This window comes from Vulpes vulpes, unplaced genomic scaffold (assembly GCF_048418805.1).
Source record: "Vulpes vulpes isolate BD-2025 unplaced genomic scaffold, VulVul3 u000000667, whole genome shotgun sequence".
NCBI classification, from domain to species: Eukaryota; Metazoa; Chordata; class Mammalia; order Carnivora; family Canidae; genus Vulpes; species Vulpes vulpes.
In genome coordinates, this window is record NW_027325819.1 from 166,149 (window position 1) to 192,235 (window position 26,087).

A 26,087-nucleotide genomic window follows, 5' to 3' on the forward strand; every position below is an offset into this window, starting at 1 on the left:
TCTTTGTGTCTTCCTCAATTTCTTTCAGAAGTATTCTATAATTTTTAGGGTATAGATCCTTTACCTCTTTGGTTAGGTTTATTCCTAGGTATCTTATGCTTTTGGGTGCTATGTAAATGGGATTGACTCCTTCATTTTTCTTTCTTCAGTCTCATTGTTCGTGTATAGAAATGACACTGACTTCTGGGCATTGATTTTGTATCCTGCCACGCTACCAAATTGCTGTATGAGTTCTAGCAATCTTGGGGTGGAGGCTTTTGGGTTTTCAATGTAGAGTATCATGTCATCGGTGAATTGGGAGAGTTTGGCTTCTTCTTTGCCAATTTGAATGCCTTTAATGTCTTTTTGTTGTCTGATTGCTGAGGCTTGGACTTCCAGTACTATGTTGAATAGCAGTGGTGAGAGTGGACATCCCTGTCTTGTTCCTGATCTTAGGGAAAGGCTCCCAATGCTTCCCCATTGAGAATGATATTTGCTGTTGGCTTTTCGTAGATGGCTTTTAAGATGTCGAGGAATGTTCCCTCTATCCCAACACTCTGTAGAGTTTTGATCAGGTATGGATGCTATATTTTGTCAAATGCATTCTCTGCATCTAATGAGAGGATCATATGATTCTTGGTTTTTCTCTTGCTGATATGATGAATAACACTGATTGTTTTACGAGTGTTGAACCAGCCTTGTGTCCCGGGGATAAATCCTTCTTGGTCATGGTGAATAATTTTCTTAATGTATTGTTGGATCCTATTGGCTAGTATCTTGTTGAGAATTTTTGCATCCATGTTCATCAGGGATATTGGTCTGTAATTTTCCTTTTTGATGGGGTCTTTGTCTGGTTTGGGAATTAAGGTGATGCTGGCCTCATACAACGAATTTGAAAGTACTCCATCTCTTTCTATCTTTCCAAACAGCTTTAGGAGAAGAGGTATGGTTTCTTCTTTAAATGTTTGATAGAATTCCCCTGGGAAGCCATCTGGCCCTGGACTTCTGTGTCTTGGGAGGTTTTTGATGACTGCTTCAATTTCCTCCCTTTCTTGGTTATTGGCCTGTTCAGATTTTCTATTTCTTCCTGTTCCAGTTTTGGTAGTTTGTGGCTTTCCAGGAATGCATCCATTTCTTCTAGATTTCCTAATTTATTGGCGTAGAGCTGTTCGTAATATGTTTTTAAAATCGTTTGTATTTCCTTGGTGTTGGTAGTGATCTCTCCTTTCTCATTCATGATTTTATTAATTTGAGTCTTCTCTCTCTTCTTTTGATAAGGCTGGCTAATGGTCTATCTATCTTATTAATTCTTTCAAAGAACCAACTCCTGGTTTTGTTGATCTGTTCCACAGTTCTTCTGGTCTCGATTTCATTGAGTTCTGCTCGAATCTTTATTAACTCTCTTCTTCTGCTGGGTGTAGGATCTATTTGCTGTTTTTTCTCTAGCTCCTTTATGTGTAAGGTGAGCTTTTGTATTTGAGTTCTTTCCAGTTTTTGAATGGATGCTTGTGTTGCGATGTATTTCCCCCTTAGGACTGCTTTTGTTGCATCTCAAAGATTTTGAACGGTTGTATCTTCATTCTCTTTAGTTTCCATGAATCTTTTTACTTCTTCCTTAATTTCCTGGTTGACCCTTTCATCTTTTAGCAGGATTGTCCTTAACCTCCACGTGTTTGAGGTCCTTCCAAACTTCTTGTTGTGATTTAGTTCTAATTTTAAGGCATTGTGGTCTGAGAATATGCAGGGCACGATCGCAATCTTTGGTATCAGTTCAGACCCGATTTGTGACCCAGTATGTAGTCTATTCTGGAGAAAGTTCCATGTGCACTTGAGAAGAATGTGTATTCAGTTGAGTTTGGATGTAAAGTTCTGTAAATATCTGTGAAATCCATCTGGTCCAGTGTATCATTTAAAGCTCTCGTTTCTTTGGAGATGTTGTGCTTAGAAGACTTATCGAGTATAGAAAGAGCTAGATTGAAGTCACCACGTATAAGTGTATTATTATTTAAGTATTTCTTCACTTTGCTTATTAATTGGTTTATATATTTGGCAACTCCCACATTCGGGGCATATATGTTGAGGATTGTTAAGTCCTCTTGTTGGATGGATCCTTTAAGTATGATATAGTATCCCTCTTCTTCTCTCACTTCAGTCTTCGGGTAAATTTTAGTTTATCTGATATAAGGATGGCTACCCCTGCTTTCTTTTGAGGACCATTTGAATGGTAAATGGTTCTCCAAACTTTTATTTTCAGGCTGTAGGTGTCCTTCTGTCTAAAATGAGTCTCTTGTAGACAGCAAATAGATGGGTCCTGCTTTTTTATCCAGTCTGACACCCTGCGCCTTTTGATGGGGTCATTAAGCCCGTTCACGTTCAGAGTTACTATTGAAAGATATGAGTTTAGTGTCATCATGATATCTATTCAATCCTTGTTTTTGTGGATTGTTCCACTGAACTTCTTCTTAAAGGGGAATTTTAAGAGTCCCCCTTAAAATTTCTTGCAGAGCTGGTTTGGAGGTCACATATTCTTTCAGTTCCTGCCTGTCTTGGAATCTCTTTATCTCTCCTTCCATATTGAATGAGACCCTTGCTGGATAAAGTATTCTTGGTTGCATGTTCTTCTCATTTAGGACCCTGAATATCTCCTTCCAGCTTTTTCTAACCTGCCCGATCTCTGTGGAGAGGTCTGCTGTTAATCTAATATTTCTCTCCATAAAAGTTAGAGATTTCTTGTCTCTTGCTGCTTTAAGGATCTTCTCTTTGCCTTTGGACTTTGCAAGCTTCACTATTAAATGTCGAGGTGTTGAACGGTTTTTATTGATTTTAGGGGAGGATCTCTCTATTTCCTGGATCTGAATGCCTGTTTTCCTTCCCAGATTAAGAAAGTTTTCAGCTAGGATTTGTTCAAATACATATTCTGGCCCTCTGTCCCTTTCGGCGCCCTCGGGAACCCCAATTAAACGTAGGTTTTTCTTCCTCAAGCTGTTGCTTATTTCCCTTAATCTGTCTTCATGGTCTTTTAATTGTTTGTCTCTTTTTTGCTCAGTTTCCCTCTTTGCCATCAACTTGTCTTCTATGTCACTCACTCGTTCTTCCACCTCGTTAACCCTTGTCATTAGGACTTCTAGTTTGGATTGCATCTCATTCAATTGAATTTTAATTTCTGCCTGATTAGATCTAAATTCTGCAGTCATAAAGTCTCTTGAGTCCTTTATTCTTTTTTCTAGAGCCACCAGTAGCTGTATAATAGTGCTTCAGAATTAGCTTTCTGACATTGAATTGTAATCCAGATTTTGTAACTCTGTGGGAGAGAGGACTGTTTCTGATTCTTTCTTTTGAGGTGAGGTTTTCCTTCTGGTCATTTTGCTCAGAGCAGAGTGGCCAAAAACAAGTTGTATTGGGAAAAGGAGAAAAAGAGCGTAGAGAAAGAAGGAAAGAAAAGAGATTAAGAAAAAAGAAAAAAGGAAGAAAAAAAGAAAAAAGAAGAAAAAGAGAAAGAAAAAGAAAGGAAAAAAGGGTGGGGGAAGCAAACAGAAATCAAAAAGCAAAAAAAAAAAAAATCAGACAAACAAACAAAAAACACGGGGGAGTATCTTCTGATTCTGTATACTTTAAGTCCCTTAACTTCCCCTGGAACTTGTCATCTAGCTGGTCTTCTGGGGGAGGGGCCTATTGTGCTGATTTTCAGGTGTTAGCACTTGGGGGAGCTGCTCTGCCCCCTGCCTGGTGCAGGGCTCAGTTCGGAGTTGTTTACCCCATGAGGCCCCAGGAGGAACATCAGCAGTGGCGGCGGCCAGCTCTGGAGCCCTGTATTCAGCTCCCATAGGAACTACGGAGCTCTCCGTCTGCAGGTGCCTGGAGCTTCTGGGGGCGGGGTTGCTGATCTGCTCAGCTCGGGGCAGGAGCGTCCTTGCAGTCCTGGGCCCTCCATGCCTCTGCCTGTCCCGGGGGGAGGTCGGATCCTGGTCTGTGTCCCAGGCGCCCTGTGCTCCAGGGACTGCGCTATTGGATTCGGGCTCCCGGCCGCGTAGCCGCCTCTCCTTGGAGCCGCTGCCCGAGCCCCTCCGAGCTGCTCCCGGGTCCCGCCATGCGCGCTGCAGCCCTTTAGGGAGCTCAGGGCACTCTCCCGGGCTGTAGGTGTCTGTTAGTGTCCCATGGAGCCTGAGGGCATCCCCGCCCTCCTGAGGTCCTGCTCTAACTCCCTGGAGCGCCTTTCCCCTTGGGGAGATTGGTGAAGCTCCTGCTTCTCCGGGACGGGGCTCTCCTGTCCTGGGGACACTCGCCCCGGCCTTAGCCCGGCTCCTCGCTGGGTCCCTCCCCCTTGGATGCCTTTTGTTTCTTTATTTCTTTTTCCCTGTCTTCCTACCTTGATAGAAGCGCGAACTCTTCTCACTGTAGCATTCCAGCTGGTCTCTCTTTAAATCTCAGGCCAAATTCGTAGATTTTAAGGATGATTTGAAGGTTATCAAGGTAATTTGGTGGGGACAGGTGATTTGGGGACCCTACTCTTCTGCCATCTTGCCCCTCCTCCTCTATGTGGAATTTAAGAAACAAAATAAATGAGCATTGGGGTAAAAGAGAGAGAGAGAGGCAAACTAAGAAACAGATTCTTAACTATTGAGAATAAAGTGATGGTTATCAGTGGGGAGGTGGGTGAGGGGATGGGTTAAATAGGTAGTGGGTACGTCACAAGGAGTGCACCTGTGATTAGCCCCGAGTGTTCATGAGAGACACAGAAAGAAAGGCAGAGACATAGGCAGAGGGAGAAGCAGGCTCCTTATGGGGAGCCTGATGTGGACTCAATCCCGGGACCCCAGGATCATGCCCTGAGCCAGAGGCAGATGCTCAACCACTGAGTCACTTAGGCATCCTGAGCCCCGAGTGTTGTATGGAAGTGTTGAATCACTATATTGTACACCTGAATCAAATATTACACTGTATGTTAACTAACTAGAATTTAAATAAAAACTTTTTAAAAAAGAAGTGGACTGGCTGAATGCATAAAAAAATAAGATCCAGAAATATGCTATCTACGAGAGACGCACTGTAGAGTTAAAGAAATCATGGGCTGAAAGTGAAGGAATGAAAATAGATTTTTTTAAAGGTTTATTTATTTATTTATGATAGACATGAGAGAAAGAGAGAGAGAGAGAGGCAGTGACACAAGAGGAGGGAGAAGCATGCTCCATGCTGGGAGCCCGACGCAGGACTCGATCCCAGGACTCCAGGATCGTGCCCTGGGCCAAAGGCAGGCGCTAAACCACTGAGCCACCCAGGGATCCCCTGAAAATAGATATTTTATGCAGATGGTAATCAAGATAAAGCAAGAATAGCTATATTTATGTCACACAAAATATACTTTAAGACTAAAACTGGGGCCACCTGGGTGGCTGAGCCTTTGCCTCAGGTAGTGATTCCAGGTTCTGGGATCCAGTCCCACATCAGGCTCCCTGAGAGGAGCCTGCTTCTCCCTCTGCCTCTGCCTCTGCCTCTCTCTGTGTGTCTCTCATGAATAAATAAATAAAATCTTTTTTAAAAGATGAAAACTGTTTTTAGAGACAAAGAAGGGCATTATATAATGATAAAAGGGTCAATTCAACAGGAATATATAACAATTATAAAAATATATGTAGTCAATTGATGTACCTAAATACATAAATGTACCTAAAGCAAATAATGAGAGATCTGAAAGTAGAAATTGACATCAATACAATAATTGTACGGAACTACAATACTGTACTTATAATAATGTATAGAACAAGCAGACAGAAAATCAACAAATAGTTGACTTGAATAATACTATTCGCCAAATGGGCCTAACTAACATATACAGAAATTTCCACCCAACAGCAGCAGAAGACACATTTTTTCCAAGGGTTCATGGAACATCCTCCAGGAGAGATAAAATACTATTCCACAAAACAAGTCTTAACAAATTTCAGAAAATAGAAATCATTCTAAGTAAGTATCTCTTCTGACCATAATGGAATGAAATAGAAATAAATAACATCAAGAAAATGGGGAAATTCATGAATACATGGAAACTAAACAGCACAATCTTTTTTAAAAATATTTTTATTTTTTCATTTATGTACTTTCTACACCCAACGTGGGGCTCAAACTCACAACCCCAAGATCAAGAGTCACATGCTCTTTTGACCAAGGCAGCCAGGTACCCCTAAATAGTATGGTTTTGAACAACCATTGGGTGAGAGAGGACATCCAAAGGGAATTTTAAAGTATCTTGAGAAAAACAAAAATTGTGTCTGTCTGCAGATGATACAATCATATACATAGGAAAACTGAAAGAATTAACAAATTTTTAAGCTTTAATTTTAATTCCAATGTAGTTAAAATACAGTGTTATATTAGTTTCATTGATACAATATAGTGATTCAACACCTCCATACATCACCCAGTGCTCATTATCACAAGTCCCTCCCTTAAGCCCCTTCACCTACTTAACCCATTTCCCACCCATCTCCCCCCTGGTAACTATCATTTTGTTCTCTATGTAGTTAAGAGTCTGTTTCTTGATTTCTCTCTCACTTTTTTCCTTTGTTTCTTTGTTTTGTTTCTTAAATTCAACATATGAATGAAATTATATGGTATTTGTCTTTCTCTGACTAAATTATTTAGCTTAGCATTATACTCTCTAGCTCCCTCCATATTGTTGCAATGGCAAGATTTCATTTTTTTAATGAGTGAATAATATTCCATTGTTCATTCGTATCCATTCTTCTATTGATGGGCACTTGAAGCCTCAACAAAATTGTTAGAACTAATAAATGGATTCTGTAAAGTTGCAGAATGCAAAATCAACATACAACAATCTACCAGGTTTATAATAATAAACAATGAACTTATTTTTTGTATATTTTTATTGGGGTTCGATTTGCCAACATATAGTATAACACCCACTGCTCATGTCATCAAGTGCCCCCCTCAGTGCCTGTCACCCAGTCACACCAACCCCCACCCACCTCCTCTTTCACTACCCCTTGTTTGTTTCCCTGAGTTAGGAGTCTCTCATGTTTTGTCATGATTTTTCCCACTCATTTTCTCTCTTTTTCCCTATCATCTCTTTCACTATATTTTTATATTCCCCATATGAGTAACCATATACTGGTATCCCTCTCTGGTTGACTTACTTCACTCAGCGTAGTACCCTCCAGTTCTATCCACATTGAAGCAAATGTTGGGTATTCGTCATTTCTAAAGGCTGAGTAATATTCCATGTATATATAGACCACAGCTTCTTTATCCATTCATATTTTGATGGACACCGGGACTCCTTCCACAGTTTGGCTATTGTGGATTTTACTGCTATAAACACTGAGGTGCAGGTGTCTTGGTTTTTCACTACATCTGTATCTTTGGGGTAAATCCCCAGTAGTGCAATTGCTGAGCCATAAGGTAGCTCTACTTTTAACTCTTTGAGGAACCTCCACACAGTTTTCCAGAGTGGCTTACCACTTCACATTCCCACCATCAGTGCGAGGGGGTTCTGCTTTCTCCACATCCACTCCAACATTTGTTGTTTCACATCTTGTTAATTTTCACCATTCTCACTGGTGTGAGGTGGGATCTCATAGTAGATTTGATTTGTATTTCCCTGATGGCAAGTGATGCAGAGCATTTTCTCATGGGCTTGTTAGCCATGTGCATGTCTTCTTTGGTGAAATTTCTGTTCATACCTTTGCTCAATTCATGATTTTAAAATGGGCAAGGGATCTATATAGACGTTTTTCCAAAGACATAAAAATGGTTAACAAGTACATGAAAAGGTGTTCAACATCACTAATCATCACTAATGCAAATCAAAACCACAAAGATATTTTTTCTATTTTACCCATCCCCATGATGGATATTAAAGATTGCACTTTAATTGCACTTTTTTTTTTAGTCGTGATGAGCACTGGATGATGTATAGAATTGTTGAATCACTATATTATATACCTGAAACTGTATATCAACTACACTGGAATTTTTAGAAAAGCACAGATAATATATTATCTCAACTCCGAGTAGCTATTATCAAAAAGACAAGATAACAAGTGTGGGTGAAGTTAGGGAGGAAAGGAAACCCTTATGTACTGTTAGTGAGAATGTAAGTTGATGCATTCACTATGGAAAACAGTATAGATATTCCTCAAAAATTTTTAAATAGAACTATCCTGTGTTCCAGCATTCCTACTACTGGATATATAGCCAAAGGAAATGAAATTGAGATCTCGAAGAGATATCAGTATTCCCATATTTATTTCAGCATTATATATAATAGCCAAAATATGGAAACAACCTAAATGTCCCTCAAAAGATGAATGGATAAAGAATACACACACACACACACATACACACATACACACACACACACATACACAATGGAATATTATTCAGCCTTTTAAAAAGGAGGAAATTCAGGGCACCTGTGGCGGTGCAGTCAGTTAAGCATTGGACTCTTGGTTTCAGCTCAGGTTATGATCTCAGAGTCGTGAGATCTTAATACTTAAGAGATCTTAAGACTCTCTCTTCTTCTCCCTCTGCCCCTCCCCCTCTCATTTGCTCGCTTTCTCTCTAAAATAAATAAATCTTTAAAAAAATAAAGAGAAGAAATTCTGCCAGTTGCAACAACATGGATGAACCTGGAGTACATTATTTTAAATTAAATAAGCCAAACACAGGCAAATACTGCATGATCTCACTTATATGTGAAATCTAAAATAGTTAAACTTTGGGCACCTGGGTGGCTCAGTAGGTTAAGCATCTGCCTTTGACTCAGGTCATGATCCTGGGGTCCTGATATTGAGCCCCTGCTCCCTGACCAGCACTGTCTGGATCTGTGGTGGCAGGGGCAGCACCTCTGGCCTCTGAGCCACCCTCAGCATCTCTGCTGACCTCTGAGCCCCCTTGGAGTCATTTTTCCATTTTGTTGAAGAATACACATGTTCACAGCCCAGTAACTCTATCAACCTGTTTTCTGCCTATAGAATCTCCAAAGTCTTGAGAGTCTTTCTTCATTTGGTCCTATGTCTGACCCTTCAGTACAAGCTAGCAATGTTTCTGCTGAGATGTTTATTGGATCCATGTGTCACACATCTAATCCCTCCAGCAAACTGAGTGCCACACTCTGTCCAGCCACACTCTGAGTGCTCTCTCCAGATCACATTTTCTCATGTTTTGCAATATATGTAGACCAATAATTTCCCAGATCTTCAAATTCTGGTGACTTTTTGCTAATAGTTCTGGAATGGACTGGACCTTACACATTGTAGGAGAGCTCACTTGTCATTCTGTAATGAAATGATATGTTTTGGAAGTTGTCTCCTCCACTAGACTATGAGTTCCCTGGAGGCAAGAAATTTGGATCATTTATCTGTATGGCTCCAGTGCCTTGTATCATAGATGACACAAAGTTGTCTTAGTAACTATTGGAGGAGGAAAGGAGTTTGGAAGGAAGGTAGGAACATACTTGTAGAGTTATAATTTAGTGGCTTGAGAAGTAGAAAGGTGTTCGGAGCTCAGACTGCCAAAGCCAAGACTTTGTCACTTCCTCAGGACTCTTCACCATCTACTCTGATTTTCTTTTTGCTTTGTCAGGGTCTAAGCATGCAAGAAATATTGCAGTCACAAAGTGATCTCAAATCAGGTGAGCTTTTAGCTCATCAAAGTAGCTTTTCCTCTGGAAGCTTCTTGGTCAATCCAACAGCAGCACATGATCAGCATGACAGAAGGCGGAAGGAGGGATCAGAGTGCCATGTATAGGCTATGGTTTAAATGGCTAATTCCGCTAAATTAATCAAGGCTGAATACTTAACGTGCTAGAATCCTCAATAGCTCTCTGTATATATAATGGACCACTGTCAGCTGGCATCAGGGAGAATATATTGTTCTTTTTAAAGTATTGTTAGGCCTTTACAAACCCTACCTATTATAAATATAACCCATTATTTATTGTCAAGAACAAAAAGCTAAATGTGTACACCTATGTCTACACTTGAGAGGAAGGCATAGAGGGGAAAAAAATCAAACATTCATAGGAATTAGAGAAAAGGTAGAAGAGTCCCACAGAATGCACACCCAGAACAAACTTGGCAGTTTTTGATGCCCACCCTTTCCTTTTTCCTTTCAACCCCCAAACTAGTTGCTGATACACCCTCTGCCTTCCCCACAACCATGAACAGTCAGGCTGTGATAAACAAATGCAGCATTTACAGGCAGGTTAACAGTAAATGTCAAATTCAATACCATGAAATAGGACACCAAATAGAATATCATTTCATGAGGGCAGGGACTTTGTCTTATTCATATAGCTCCAATGCCTTAAAAGGTGCTAAACACATAGTAGTTACTCAGTAAACATTTCTTTAACGAACTTTGAATGAATTAAATTGATTAGCCAGGAAACTCCAACAGGTAATCAGAATGTAGGATTCAGGGGAAAAATGCAGGGGCCAAGAAGCCCCTGAAATGAAACTGTTGTCCAATCAATGCACTAGTCTGCTTACCTGCCAGCAGTAAGGCCAGGGAGGGGAATGTATATCTCCAAGAGATAGTTAAAGCATTCCTTTAACCATCCTTAGCCCAAAGTCAGAGATCCCCGCCTCCTCCCTTTCTTGCCTGGCCAAATGACTTGGATTATCATGGTATTTCCAACTAACCACCTCCTTTAGCTGTCTCCTCAAAGAGAACCAAAGCCAACGCTGACAGAACTAATTTTGCTTAGACTAAACCAATACAGTGGTTTGGCCAAGCAGTATAGAGATCATTGCTCCTGTCTCCAGCTCCAATTGCAGGATCTACATCCCTATTCTTTTTCCCTTTCCAAAACCACTGAGAGAAAAATTGGAGGTGAGAGATTTGTTAGGTATTGGCTCCAATATTCAGCCTTCCTCTTCATACCTCTGACATCTAACAGGCCATTTCAGACTTAGTAGCAGATTTTCTAATATGTCTCTGTGATTAACTCTCTATTCTCTCTTTTCTTTGACTTATTTTAGATACCTGCAGCAGAAAACAACCCTTTCCTTGTTGGAATGCACTATTGGTATTCCAGTCACAGCCCCAGGACCCAGCACTGCAACGTCTGTCGGGAGAGCATTCCTGCCTTATCTACAAATGTCATCATCTGTGAAGGTACCTTTCTGATTACTTTAGGAAATGGATCCCAGTGGATGGAGATAGGGGTGAAGGAGCTCATGTGGCTTTAGTGTCATTGACTCATACTAGGTCATCGACTCTACTGTAAGGTTAATTCTGACACTTAACAGACTGAAGTAAAGAGATAGGAGGAAGCTGGCATGAGGGAAAATGGAGGGTTGGGTCTGAGAGGGTTGGACAACATGATCACAAGAGTTGGGGTAACAGAAATCACCTCATTTTTGCCATCAGTTTCCATTAAAGTCAGATAGCATAAAATTTAGCCAGTAAAAATAAAAAGGAACTAGATAATATAAGAAATAGGCTTTTGGAGATAGGTCAGAACTATTTAGATGCATCTAAATTCTAACTTTCAGAGAAGCTTAGGGAAGGGCCTTAGAATCTTCACTGTCACCAGATTCACATCCATCTTTTTTCTTCCTTTTTTCATAGTGTGCAAAGTGAAATCTCACAAACTATGTGCTTTGAGAGCAAGTAAAGATTGCAAATGGAATACTTTGTCTATTACTGATGACCTCCTCATGCCCGCAGATGAAGTAGTAAGTACCAGCCATCTTCTCTTAAAGCCACTCTTTCCAATCTCTTTTTTAGCCAGGATACACAGAGGAAGAAGCACTTCTTCCTGTCTCCATACAACCCAAGTAGACTTCCTCACTAGGCCTACAATCCAACCAATCTAGAAGAATGAAAGCCCCCCAATTCCAGCTATCATCACTTGCTAGCATTGGAGTGGGGAAGGCAGGACCACGAAGAACCTAAATGTCCTCCATGGGGTAGTATAGTTACTCCAGCTGGCCCTTTCTCTCCTTATATCTCTAACTTCTACATCTTATCTTTTTTTTTACCCTTCAGAAAACTATGCCTCATCAATGGGTAGAAGGAAACATATCTGTCAGTTCTCAGTGTGCAGTATGTCATGAAAACTGTGGCAGTTACCAAAGACTTCAAGACTTCCGATGTCTCTGGTGTAATTCTACGGTAAGACTCTTCTCATCTCTTTGATACTTAGAGAACTTAACTTCTAGAGAAGGGGTGGAGTTAAACTATGTGCCTACACATAAATAGAAATCTCAGAGATCCTTGCTCCAAAATAGATTATGCAGATTACATAGTATAGAGCTCAGTATCTTGTCTTTCCAGATCTGGCTATGGAGTCTTAGAGAAAAAGACTTGACTCTCATCTTTAATGGTTCTTAATTGGTGAAGTCTACTAGCAAATGGGAAAAGCTGAATTCTGTTATAACAGTATAGGCAATTAAAAAATTAAATTCTGAGTCTACCCTAAGAAAACTTCTCCCTTTCTTATTCACTATTTCCTGGGAACTTGTAATCTTTGTTAATTAATAATGGTTAATAATATTAACACCATTACTATTGCCACAATGTACAAAGTGTTTTGTATACGTGGTCTCATTTAATCCTTACAACAAACTAGGCCTCATTGTCCCCATTTACAGATGAAAAAAGTAAGATGATTTGCTCAAGGTCATGCAGCCAGTAAGTAGAAAGAGTCTTGATTCATACATAATTCTGCAAAAGCTGTATTTTTAACTACAATACTACCATGCTTCTAAACCATAGTTCTTAACTGGGGGTGATTTTTGCCCAACCCATAGGAAACATTTAACAATATCTGGAGATATTTTTTATTGTTACAACTTGGGGAGAGAGGGTGTGCTATGGGATTATAGTAAGTAGAAGCCTGAGATTCTGCTAAACCTCCTATAATGCATAAGACAGAACCAAATAACTATCTGGACCAAATTATCAATAGTACCAAGGTTGAGAAACTCTGATTTAGGCCTTAACTTTTATTTCTTTTCAAAGATTTTATTCATGTATTTGAGACAAAGGGAGAGTAAGAGGTAGGGGCAGAAAGAGAGGGAGAAGCAGAATCCCTGCCAAGCAGGAACCCCCGACATGGGGCTTGCTCCCAGAACCCTGGGATCATGACCTGAGCTGAAGGCAGATGCTTACCCGACTGAACCATTCAGGTGCTCCTAGACTTTAACTTTTATATGCTCCTGTCAAACTGATTATTCTAGACAAGAAGAAACTTGAGTATGAGCTTCCTTTTAGAAGACTTTGGGTCCTTCTACTTTGCTTATCAGTTTCTCCTGGAAAGGAGCTTGGACCCTCATCAGGCACCCCAATTTTTGCAGCTGTCCCCAGGGGATATCTCTAGATCACACAGATCTGGTGGCCAGTGAGTGTAGGTCCCAAGAACTGTAACCAATGGAGAGAGAGTTCTTACCTAGCTACCACACCCAGGATACAGCAAGAGGCAACAGTATGAGGAATTCAGTGTTACTGTAAAGAGGACTCTTAGCATGTCTTCAAAATTATGGCCTTAAGGGCAGGCTTCTAATTAAACACATATCTAAGGGCCCACTGTAGTACTTTTTTGGAGACCTATGAGGATAGGCACCAACTTGGCGCTATCTTTCTGCAGCATTCCAGAGTGCCAGTATCTCCCAGAGAGGAACTTTTATATGCATCTGGTATGCTAGTTTTTTGCAACTGCTGCCCAGGTGATGCCCCTTTATTACCTGGATCTACTGGCAAGGAGGGCTTGCATTCCTGGGTCCTATGGGACTGTAACAAGTGGAGAGAGGGTTCCTGGACAAATACCATAAGCAGTGCACAGCACAGACAGCAGACTGAAAAGAGGCCTATTTGTTTGTCCTGGAGTTTCATACTGAAGGGCAAGCTTCTGGCTTGGCATACATCTAGGACCCTACTATGATGCTCTCTGAGGATGAAAGCCCGTGGATGCCATTTGCACTCTCCTTCTGACTTGCTCTAGGTTACCAGTGCCACCCAAAAAGGAGCTTGCACACTTGTCTAGCACACCAATATTTGCAACTGCCATACAGGGAGCACTTCTAGGTCTCCCAGCTCTGGTGGCCAGTGGTACATATGCCTGCAGTCCCACAGAGCTACATATTTGCATACTTTAAAAGCTGATGTTTAAGGGTCTGGATTCTAATCACCTGAACTAGATGCTGATTGAAATCCTCCCCTTTGGGACCCTGAAATGTCTTGGCACACCCTCAATTACTGGCAGTCACTGGAAATAAAATAGGCTATTTAGACAATCACAAAAATTTGAGAGACAACCAAAAACTAGGGCAGGGTTCAATAAGGTCCATCTCCTACACAAGGCCACACCCTTGACTGAGAGTAGTGGCTATTTAATTGATAGAAATCAATGCAGAGAGTGAAGGAAAATGAAGAAACAAAAGAATATATTCTAAATAAAAGAACAAGATAATACATCAGAAGAAAGCCCTTAATGAAATGTCTTATCTGGTAGAGTTCAAAATACGGGCACCTGGGTGGTTCAATCAGTTAAGCATCTGTGTTCAGCTCAGGTCTTGATCCTCAGGGTCCTGGGATTGAGGCCCACATCAAGCTCCCTATTCAGTGGGGACTCTGCTTCTTCCTCTGCCCCTCCCCCGCTTGTGCACTCTCACTCTCTCTCAAATAAAGAAATAAAATCCGTAAAATTGAACACCAATAAAAATTAATTAAAAAAAAAAAATAAAATAAAATAAAATAAAAAAATAAAATAAAATCCGTAGAAAAAAAGAGTTCAAAACAATGACCATAAAGATGCTCATCAAGCTCAGGAGAATGATCACAATGAGAACTTCAAAAAGAAGAACATATAAAAATGAAGAAGAAACAAATAAATGGAAAAATAGTCTGTGCTAATGGACTGGAAAAATTAATATTGTTAAGGTGTCCATACTACCCAGTGTAATCTATAGATTTAATGCAATCTCCATTAAAATTCCAATGGCATTTTTCACAGAACTAGAACAAGTAGGCCCAAAATTTGTATGGAATAAAAAAATCTTGCCATCTGCAAAAACATGGATGGACCTTGAGGACATTTTGCTAAGTAAAATAAGTCAGAGAAAAACAACTGCCATATGATCTCACTTATATGTGAAATCTTAAAAAAAGAAAAAACCAAGCTCATAGATACAGAGAATAGATTGGTAGTTGCCAACGTGAGGATAGTGTGAAGTGGGTAATGGGAAGTTTATACTAAACTTCCAGCTCTGAAATAATTTATGGGATGTAATGTACAATATGATAACTATAGTTAATCATACTACATTACATATTGGAAAGTTGCTAAGAGAGTAGATCTTAAAAGTTCTCATCACAAGAAAAAGATTCTATAACTATGTATGGTGACAGAAGTTAACTAGACTTATTGTGATGATTATATCACCATGTGTTTAAATATCAAATTATTATGCTGTACACCTGAAACTAATATAAGGTTGTATCTTGATTATACCTAATAATAAAAGAAGGAAAACATAAGAAAATAGCAAATAGAAGTCACAGAACTGAAGAATACAATAACTGAACTGAAAAATACACTAGAGGGATTCAACATAGACTAGATGAAGCAGAAGAAAAGATCAGTGGATTCAAAGACAGAGTAGTGTAACTCAGAGCAGCAAAAGAAAAGAATGAACAAACATGAAGATAGCTAAAGAAACTATAAGACAACATCAAGTGAACCAACATTCTCATCATATGGTTCTCATAGAAGGAGAAGATAGAGAAGAGGCAGAAAACTTATTTGAAGAAATAATGGCTGAAAACTTTCCTAACCTGGAAAAGGAAACAGACATCAGATACAGGAAATCCAGAGAGTTGCACATAAAATGAACCTAAGAGGCCCACATAAAGACACATTATAATTAAAATATCAAATGTTAAAGACAAGAAACGAATGTTAAAAGCAAGAAGAGAAAAATAACTTGTCATGATAATGGAACCCCCATAAACTATAGCAGATTTTTTCAGCAAAATTTGCAGGCCAGAAGTGAGTGGAACAATATATTCAAAATGCTGAGAGAAAAAAATCTTCCAGGGGTGCCTGGGTTGCTTAGTCGGTTAAGCGTCTGCCTTCAGCTAAGATCATGATCCTGGGGTCCTGGGATTAAGCCCTACATCAGGCTCATTGCTCAGCAGGGAACCTGCTTCTCCCTCTGCCTCTTCCTTCTGCTCGTGCTCTCTTTCTCTCTCTAATAAATAAATAAAATATCTTTTAAAAAACTCCCAAATAATACTCTACACAGCACTGTCAATCAGAATGGAAGGAGAGATAGAGTTTTTCAAATAAAAGCTAAACAAGTACATGACCACTCTACTGGCCTTATAAGAAATGTTAAAGGGGTGACATCTGGGTGGCTCAGTTAGTTAAGAGACCAACGCCTTTTTTATTATTAGTTTCAGAGGTGGAATTTAGTCATTCATCAGCTGCATATAATAGCCAGTGCCCATTACATCAAGTACCCTCCTTAACTCCCATCACCCAATTACCTCTTCTCTCCATTCACCTCCCCTCCAGCAATGCTGTTTGTTTCCTAGATTTAAGAGCCTCTTATGGTTTGCCTCCCTCTCTATTTTCATCTTATTTTATTTTTCCTTCCCTTCCCCTATGTCCATCTGTTTTGTTTCTTAAATTCCACATATGAGTGAAATCATACAGTATTATTTCTTTCTCTGACTTATTTTGCTTAGCATAATACCCTCTAGTTCTATCCATGTTCTTGCAGATGGCAAGATTTCATTCTTTTTGATAGCTGAGTAATATTTCATAGTGTATATATCTTTTATCTCTTTTTTCCATTCATCTGTCGATGGACATTTGGCTCTTTCCATATTTTGGCTATTGTGAAACATCCAACTGTTGATTTCAGCTCAGGTTATGATCTCAGGGTTGTGAGATTAAACCCCACATCCAGCTCTGTGCTGGGTATGGAGCTTGCTTGAGGTTTTCTCTCTCCCTCTGCCCCTTCTCACCTCTAAAAAAAAAGAAATGTTAAAGGGACTTCTTTAAGCTGAAATTAAAGGACACTAATTAGTAAGAGGAAAACATATGAAAAATATAAATCTCACAGGTAATGGTAAATATATTGTAAAATTCAGAATAATCTAACTGTAAAGTTGGTAAATTACTTATAAAGGTAGTATGAAGGTTAAAAGACAAAAGTATTAAAAGCAACTATAGGGATGCCTGGGTAACTCAGTGTTTGAGCATCTGCCTTTGGCTCAGAGCATGATCCCAGAGTCCTGAAATCAAGTCCCACTTTGCCTCCCTGCAGGGATCCTGCTTCTCCTCCCTGTAACTATATCTCTGCCTCTGTGTGTGTGTGTGTGTACCTTTTGAATAAATACATAAAATATTTTTAAAAATAGACATTTTTATAATATCTAAACATATAAAAATAGTTTTTTTAAATAAAAGCAATTATAACTATAATTTGATAGGTGATACATGACATAAAGAGATGTAAATTATGATATCAAAAACCTAAAGCACGGGGAAAGTAAAATATAGAGATTTATAATGCAAACTTAAATTCTTATCAACTTAAAACAGACTGCTATAAAAGTTGTTATATGTAAGCCTCATGGTAACCACAAAGCAATAACCTTAGTAAATACACAAAAGATAAAGAGAAAGGAATATAAGTATACCACTACAGAAAATCTTCAAAGCATAAAGAAAAGAGCAAGAGAAGAAAGGAACAGGAGAACTACAAAACAGCCAAAAAACAATGAACAAAATAGGAATTACATACCTATCAATAATTACCTTAAATATAAATGAATTAAATTCTCAAATCAAAACACATAGAGTGACTGGATGGATATTTAAAAAAAAGACCCAGTTATATCTTACCTATAAGAGACTCACTTCAGATATAATGATACACATAGACTTAAAGTGAAGGGATGGAAAAAAATATTCCATGCAAATTGAAACCAAAAAAGGAGGGGTAGTTATATCAGACAAAATAGACTTTAAAACAAAAACTCTAATAAGAGACAACAAGGTCATAATGTGATGATAAAGGAGACAATCCAACAAGAGAATATAACATTTGTAAATATTTATCCACCAGCATGGGAATACCTAAGGGCAAAATGCACAGCAACACAATATTAGGGAATTTAAATACTCCACTGTCATCAATAGATAGATTATCCAGACAGATTAATACAGAAACATTGGCATTAAATGACACATTACACTAGATGGATTTAATAGATATATACAGGACATTTCATCCAAAAGCAACAGAATATTCTCAAATATACATAGACCATTCTCCAGGATAGATCATATATTTGTTGTCTACAAAACTAGTCTTAATAAATTTTAAAAGATTTACATCATATAAAGCATCTTTTATGACCACAATGGTATGAAATTAGTAATCAATTACAGGGAGAAAACTGGAAAAACCAAATATGTGGATATTAAACAACATACTACTGAACAACCAATTGGTCAAAGAAGAAATAAAAAAATAAATTATTGGGACTTGATCAAGATAAAAAGCTCCTGCACAGCAAAAGAAACAGTCAACAAAACTAAAAGACAACCTACAGAATGGGAGAAGATATTTGCAAATGACCTATCAGATAAAGGGCTAGTTTCCAAGATCTATAAAGAACTTAGTAAACTCAACAGCAAAGAAACAAACAATCCAATCATGAAATGGGCAAAAGACATGAACAGAAATTTCACCAGAGACGACATACACATGGCCAGCAAGCACATGAGAAATGCTCTGCATCCCTTGCCATCAGGGAAATACAAATCAAAACCACAATGAGATACCACCTCACACCAGTGAGAATGGTGGAAATTAACAAGGCAGGAAACAACAAATGTTGGAGAGGATGTGGAGAAAGGGGAACCCTCTTGCACTGTTGGTGGGAATGTGAAGTGGTACAGCCACTCTGGAAAACTGTGTGGAGGTTCCTGAAAGGGTTAAAAATAGAGCTACCCTACGACCCAGCAACTGCCCTGCTGGGGATTTGCTCCAAAGATACAGATGCAGTGAAATGGCAGGACACCTGCACCCCAGTGTTTATAGCAGCAATGTCCACAATAGCCAACCTGTGGAAGAAGCCTCGGTGTCCATCGAAAGAGGAATGGATAAAGAAGATGTGGTCTATATATACAATGGAATATTACTCAGCCGTTAGAAACAACAAATACCCATCATTTGCTTCAATGTGGATAGAACTGGAAGGTATTATGCTTAGTGAAGTATGTCAGTTGGAGAAAGACAAACATTATATGGTCTCATTCATTTGGGGAATATAAAAAAATAGTGAAATGGAATAAAGGGGAAAAGAGAGAAAATGAGTTGGAAATATCATGAGAGTGACAGAACATTAGAGACACCTAACTCTATGAAACAAACAAGGGGTGGTGGAAAGGGCGGTGGGTGGGGGGGTTGGGGTGACTGGGTGATGGGCACTGAGGGGGGTACTTGATGGGATGAGCACTGGGTATTATACTATATGTTGGCAAGTCGAACTCCAATAAAAAAATAAAAAATAAAAGAAATAAAAAATGCCTTGAGACACATGAAAATGGAAATACTGTGTACCAAAACTTATAGCTTGCATAATTCTGAGAAAATGGTGCTGTAGGAGGATCCTGAGATCATGTCATCCACAGACACACTACGTTAAAGCCATATCAGTGCAACTAATTTAGAAAATGACAGAAATACTGACAGAAGAGACCTTCCACAGTTAATTGTAGAGAGGAGGCCACAATGAAAAGGGTAAGAGGGGCAGAGACACTTGGGAACCAAACCCTTGTTGAGATTAACCACACATGAAAAAGACACCTAAAGTACAGAGAAGTGAGAGGATTGGACCCTACCACCAGGCACCCCAGGCACAGGGGACCTGAAACTGGGAAGACAAGTTCCCATAACATTTAGCTTTGAAAAACGGGGGGGGGGGGGGATTAACTTCATGCGTTTTTACAATCAGCAGGGCTTAATTCTGAGTACTTTAAAAATCAGCGGGTTTAGCTCCAGGAGAATCAGAGGGTGATAGGAAACTAGGTCTCTACTGTTAAAGGGACAGCATAACAAATAACCCAGCCAAGATACAGCATAGAAGCAACAGTTTGAGAAGCACCTGGGTTATAAGTGAAGATTTATTTACTAATCCCAGAAAATGTGCTGGAAAGGCAAGGATCTTTAGGAGACTTCTCTAACAACAGAAGAGCTGGCAGCTGCCACTTCTCTCCCACCCTCCCCAGCCTAGATAGTTGGAAACTTGCAGGAACCAGCAAGAACAATCTTCAGCTAGCTTACTTACACTGTGCACTCTACCCCCATTCTCCTGTGGATATGCCCCCTTTCAACTCACCAATAGTTCCTACAAAGCAGCTCCTGCTAAATCTCATCCTGCAAGCAGCTCTAGCAGGGAAAAGCACTACTCCAAAGTGACTCCTACCTCGGAGAAAGTAAAAGATAACCACACACACCAGAACACCCACAGTCCCAGCAGTCAAACCTTATACTTGGCAATGCAGAGAGAGTATCCTGTTGATAAGTGTAACTGCAATCCTGGCAAATGGACTAGGAGCAGTCATCTGGCCTGACTGCAGATCTTGCCCAACAATAAAAGCTTCTCAGGAGACAATGCAGGGAGAGTGTCCTGCAGGGCAGTGTGACTACTGCTCTGGTAGATGAGCTGAGGGCAGACATCTGATCTGATTGCTAACACTGGCTTCTTAATAGCACAGGACCAAAACCAACACCCTGCCTAGTATGCCCACAACAGGCAAAGTGGGCCATTGCAGCCAGTTGGACTAAAGGCAGACAGGGCTCAGCCACAAAAAAGAGCAAACACAACCCACATAGGAGGCACCACCGAAGTGCCTGGTTCTGATGAACAGGAGACATTGTGCTGCAGGGCACCATAAGATCTCTTCTTCAGGGGATCCCTGGGTGGCTCAGTGGTTTGGCTCCTGCGTTTGGCCCAGGGCGTGATCCTGGAGACCTGGGATCGAGTCCCACATCAGGCTACCGGCATGGAGCCTGCTTCTCCCTCTGCCTGTGTCTCTGCCTCTGTGTGTGTGTGTGTGTGTGTGTGTGTGTGTGTGTGTGTGTCTTTCATGAATAAATAAATTTAAAAAATTTTTTTAAAAAATCTCTTCTTCATAGGGCCATTACTTTTTAAGATCAGGAGATGTAACTGACTTAAATACACAGAAACAAAGAGTTAAACAAAATGAGGAGACAGAGGAATATGTCCCAAATAAAAAGAACAGAAAAAAACACAGCAAAGGAGTTAAATGAAACAAAGATTAGCAATATATCTGAAAACGAATACAAAGTAATGGTCATAAAGATACTTACTGGCTTGAGAAATGAGTGGAGGATCTCAATGAGATCTTCAGCAAAGAGAAAATATAAAAAAGAACCAGTCACAGATGAAGACCTCAATAATTGAAATTAAAAATAAACTAGAGTGAATTGGTAATAGATTAGAGGAGACAGAGGAACAGATCAGCGACCTGGAAAACAGGGTAATTGAAAGCAACCAACCAAGATAGCAAAAACAAAAAATAGTGAAAAATGAGAATAGGTTAAGGGAACTCAGTGACATCACCAAACATAGTAACATTCACGTTATAAGGGTCCCAGAAGGAAAAGAGAGAAAGGGTGAAGAAAATGTATTTGAAGAAATAATAGCTGAAAACTTCCCTAATCTGGGAAGGAAACAAAGATCCATATCTAGGCAGCACAGACATCCCACACCAAAATCAGCCCAAGGAGGTCCACACAGAGACACATAATAATTAGAATGGCAAAAACTAGTGATAAAGAAAGAAATTTAAAAGAAAAAGAGAAAACAGTTACATACAAGGAAAACCCCATAAGGCTATTAGCTGACTTTTCAGAAGAAACTTTGCAGGCCAGAAAATACTGGCATGATATATTCAAACTGAAAGGGAAAAACCTGAAAACAAGAATATTCTACCCAGTAGGGCTGTCATTCAGAACAGAAGGAGAGAATCTCCCAGACAAAAAAAGCTAAGAGTTCATCACCATTTAGCTAGCCTTACAAGAAATGTTAAACAAAAGTCCATAATCATGAGTAAGAAAATTATGAAAAGAAAAAATTTCACATGTAACTGCAAGCATATAATAAAAGTAGTAGAGTAATCGCATAGAGAACCATTATGGAGGTTAAAGCATAAAAACAGTGGGATGCCTGGGTGGCTCAGCAGGTGAGCATCTGCCTTTGGCTCAGGGCGGGATCCTGGAGTCTGGGATCAAGTCCCACATCAGGCTCCCTGCATGGAGCCTACTTCTCCCTCTGCCTAGGTCTCTGCCTCTCTCTCTCTCTCTCTCTCTCTCTCTCTCTCTCTCTGTATCTCATGAATAAATCAATAAAAATTTTAAATACTATAAAAAAATTTAAAAGCACAAAAGGAATAAAGTCAATTATATCTATAAAAATCAGTCAAAAGATTCACAAAATAAGATGTAAAGTGAAGAGTAAAAACTTAGTGCTTTTAATGAGTTCAAACTTTTTAAAAGATAGATTTATTTATTTATTTATTTATTTATTTATTTATTTATTTATGAGAGAAAGCATGAGGAGAGGAAGGGGCAGTGGGTGAGAGAGAAGTAGACTCCCTACAGAGCAGCGAGCCTGACGTGGAGCTCAATCCCAGGACCCCAGGATCATGACCCGAGCTAGAACAGATGCTTAACCAACTGAGCCACCCAGGCGCCCCATAATGAAGTCAAATTTAAGTGACCATCAACCTAAAGAGATAATTATGTGCAAAAGTGTTACATACAAACCTAATGGTAGCCACAAATCAATAACCTATAATAGATACAAAAGAAATAAAGACAAGGAATCCAAGCATATCACTAAACAAAGCCATCAAAACACAAGGCACAAGAGCAAGAAAAGAAAGGAACAGAGAACTACAAAAACCACCATAAAATAAGTAACTGGCAATAAGTGCATACCTATCAATAATTACTTTCAATGTAAATGAACCAAATGCTTTATTTAAAAGACATAGAGGGGCTGAATGGGTAAGAAAGTAGAACCATTTTAGTGAAAAGGATTATAGGGGAAAGGAGAGAAAATGAGTGGGAAAAATCAGAGAGGGCAACAAAACATGAGAGACTCCTAACTCTAGGAAATGAACAAGGGGTAGTGGAAGGGGAGGTGGGTGAGTGAGGTGATGGGGTGACTGGGTGATGGGCACTGAGGGGGCACTTGACGGGATGAGCACTGGGTGTTATACTATATGTTGCCAAATCGAACTCCAATAAAGAAAAAAACATTTTTTAAAAAAGAAAGCAAGACCAATCTGTATGTTGCCTACAAGAAATTCACTTCAAACCTAATGACACATTCAAACTGAAAGTGAAGAGATGGGAAAACATTTATCATGTAAATGAAAGCAAAAAGAAAGCTGGGTAGCAATACATATGGCAGACAAAGTAGACATTAAAACAAAGACTGTAACAAGAGACAAAGAAGGACACTACATACTGAGAAAGGAAAAAACCTAGAGGAGGATATAAAAATTATAAATATTTATGCACCCAACATGGAAACACCTAAATATATAGTGTCACCACTAACAGACATAAAGGAAGAAATTGACAGAGGTAAAAATAAAATAATAGAGGACTTTTACATCCCCACTTATATCAATGGATACATCATCCAGACAGAAAATAAACAAAGAAATAGTGGCGTTGAATGACACATTGTACTAGATGGATCTAATAGATATATTTAGAACACTCCATTCAAAAACAGAAGAACATACATTCTTTTCAAGTGCACATGGAACATTCTCCAGAATAGATCACGTTAGGCCACAAGTCTCAATAAACTCAAAATGATTGAAACCATACTATGTTTGCCTTCCAACTATGGTAGTATGAAATTAGAATGAATCTGAGAGAGAGAGACAAACCATAAGAGACTCTTTATCATAGGAAACAAACTAAGGGGTGCTGGATGGAGGTGGGGTAGGGGAATGGGGTAACTGGGTGATGAACATTAAGGAAAGCACATGATGCAATGAGCACAGGGTATTATATAAGATTGATGAATCACTGACCTCTACCTCTGAAACCAATACATAACATGTTAATTTAATTTATTTTTTTGTCTTTTTATTGGGGTTCGATTTAACAACATATAGTATAACACCCTGTGCTCATCCCATCAAGCGCCCCACTCAGTGCCCATCACACAGTCACCCCATCCCCCCGCCCAATCCCCCTTCTACTACCCCCTGTTCGTTTCCCAGTTAGGAGTCTCTCCTACTTTGTCACCCTCTCTGATTTTTCCCACTCATTTTCTCTCATTTCCTCTATAATCCCTTTCACTATTTTTTATATTCCCTGTATGAGTGAAACCATTAAATAAATAAATAAATAAATAAATAAATAAATAAATAAATATTTTAATTTTTATTTAATTTTTATTTTTTGTATATTTTTATTGAAGTTTGAATTGTCAACATATAGTATAACACCTAGTGCTCATCCCATCAAGTGCCCCCCTCAGTGCCCATCACCCAGTCACCCCAACCCCCCACCCACCTCCCCTTCCACCACCCCTAGTTCGTTTCCCAGAGTTAGGTGTCTCTCTTGTTCTGTCACCATCACTGATATTTCCCACTCATTTTCTCTCCTTTCTCCTTTATTCCCTTTCACTATTTTTTATATTCCCCAAATGAATGAGACCATATAATGTTTGTCCTTCTCCAATTGACTTACTTCACTAAGCACAATACCCTCCAGTTCTATCCGCATTGAAGCAAATGATGGGTATTTGTTGTTTCTAACGGCTGAGTAATATTCCATTGTATATATAGACCACATCTTCTTTATCCATTCCTCTTTCGATGGACACCGAGGCTTCTTCCACAGTTTGGCTATTGTGGACATTGCTGCTATAAACATTGGGGTGCAGGTGTCCTGTCATTTCACTGCATCTGTATCCACCAACAGTGCAAGAGGTTTCCCTTTCTTCACATCCTCTCCAACATTTGTGGTTTCCTGTCTTGTTAACATTCTCACTGGTATGAGGTGATACCTCATTGTGGTTTTGATTTGTATTTCCCTGATGGCAAGTGATGCAGAGCATTTTTCTCATGTGCTTCTTGGCCATGTGTATGTTTTCTTTGGTGAAATTTCTGTTCATGTCTTTTGCCCATTTCATGATTGGATTGTTGCTTCTTTGCTGTTGAGTTTACTAAGTTCTTTATAGATCTTCGATACTAGCCCTTGATCTAATAGGTCATTTGCAAATATCTTCTCCCATTCTGTAGGTTGTCTTTTTGTTCTGTTGACTGTTTCTTTTGCCATGCAGAAGCTTTTAATTTTGATTAAGTCACAGTAGTTCATTTTTGCTTTTATTTCCCTTGCCTTCATAGATGTATCTTGCAAGAAGTTGTCGTGGCCAGGTTCAAAAAGGGTGTTGCCTGTGTTCTCCTCTAGGATTTTGATGGAATCTTGTCTCACATTTAGATCTTTCATCCATTTTGAGTTTATCTTTGTGTATGGTGCAAGAGAATGTTCTAGTTTCATTCTTCTGCATGTGACTGTCCAATTTTCCCAGCACCATTTATTGAAGAGACTGTCCTTTTTACAGTGGATAGTCTTTCCTGCTTTGTCAAATATTAGTTGACCATAGAGTTGAGGGCCCATTTCTGGGTTCTCTATTCTGTTCCATTGATGTATGTGTCTGTTTTTGTGCCAGTACCACACTGTCTTGATGATCACAGCTTTGTAGTACAACTTGAAATCTGGCATTGTGATGCCCCTGGCTCTGGTTTTCTTTCTCAATATTCCCCTGGCTATTCAGGGTCTTTTCTGATTCCACACAAATATTAAGATTATTTGTTCCAAATCTCTGAAGAAAGTCCATGGTGTTTTGATAGAGTTTGCATTGAAATTAATCACAAGAAAAATGTGAAAAGAACACAAATACATGAGGTTAAATAACTTGCTACTAAATAATGAAGGGTCGATGAAGAATCAAAGAAGAAATCACAAAACACATGGAGGCAAATAAAAATGAAAGCAAAATGACCC

The 26,087-nt window shown here is 39.3% G+C and overlaps 1 protein-coding gene across 2 annotated transcripts in view; it reads left to right on the forward strand.

Moving 5' to 3' along the window:
• Positions 1 to 26,087, forward strand: part of DGKK (diacylglycerol kinase kappa) — a 172,358-nt gene that overhangs the window by 64,848 nt on the left and 81,423 nt on the right. For both annotated transcript variants that reach the window (XM_072746355.1, XM_072746356.1), the window contains exons 5-7: positions 10,980 to 11,115; positions 11,572 to 11,678; positions 11,992 to 12,117. In XM_072746355.1, the coding sequence (XP_072602456.1) occupies positions 10,980 to 11,115; positions 11,572 to 11,678; positions 11,992 to 12,117 (369 nt within the window). The remainder of the gene's footprint in view (positions 1 to 10,979; positions 11,116 to 11,571; positions 11,679 to 11,991; positions 12,118 to 26,087) is intronic.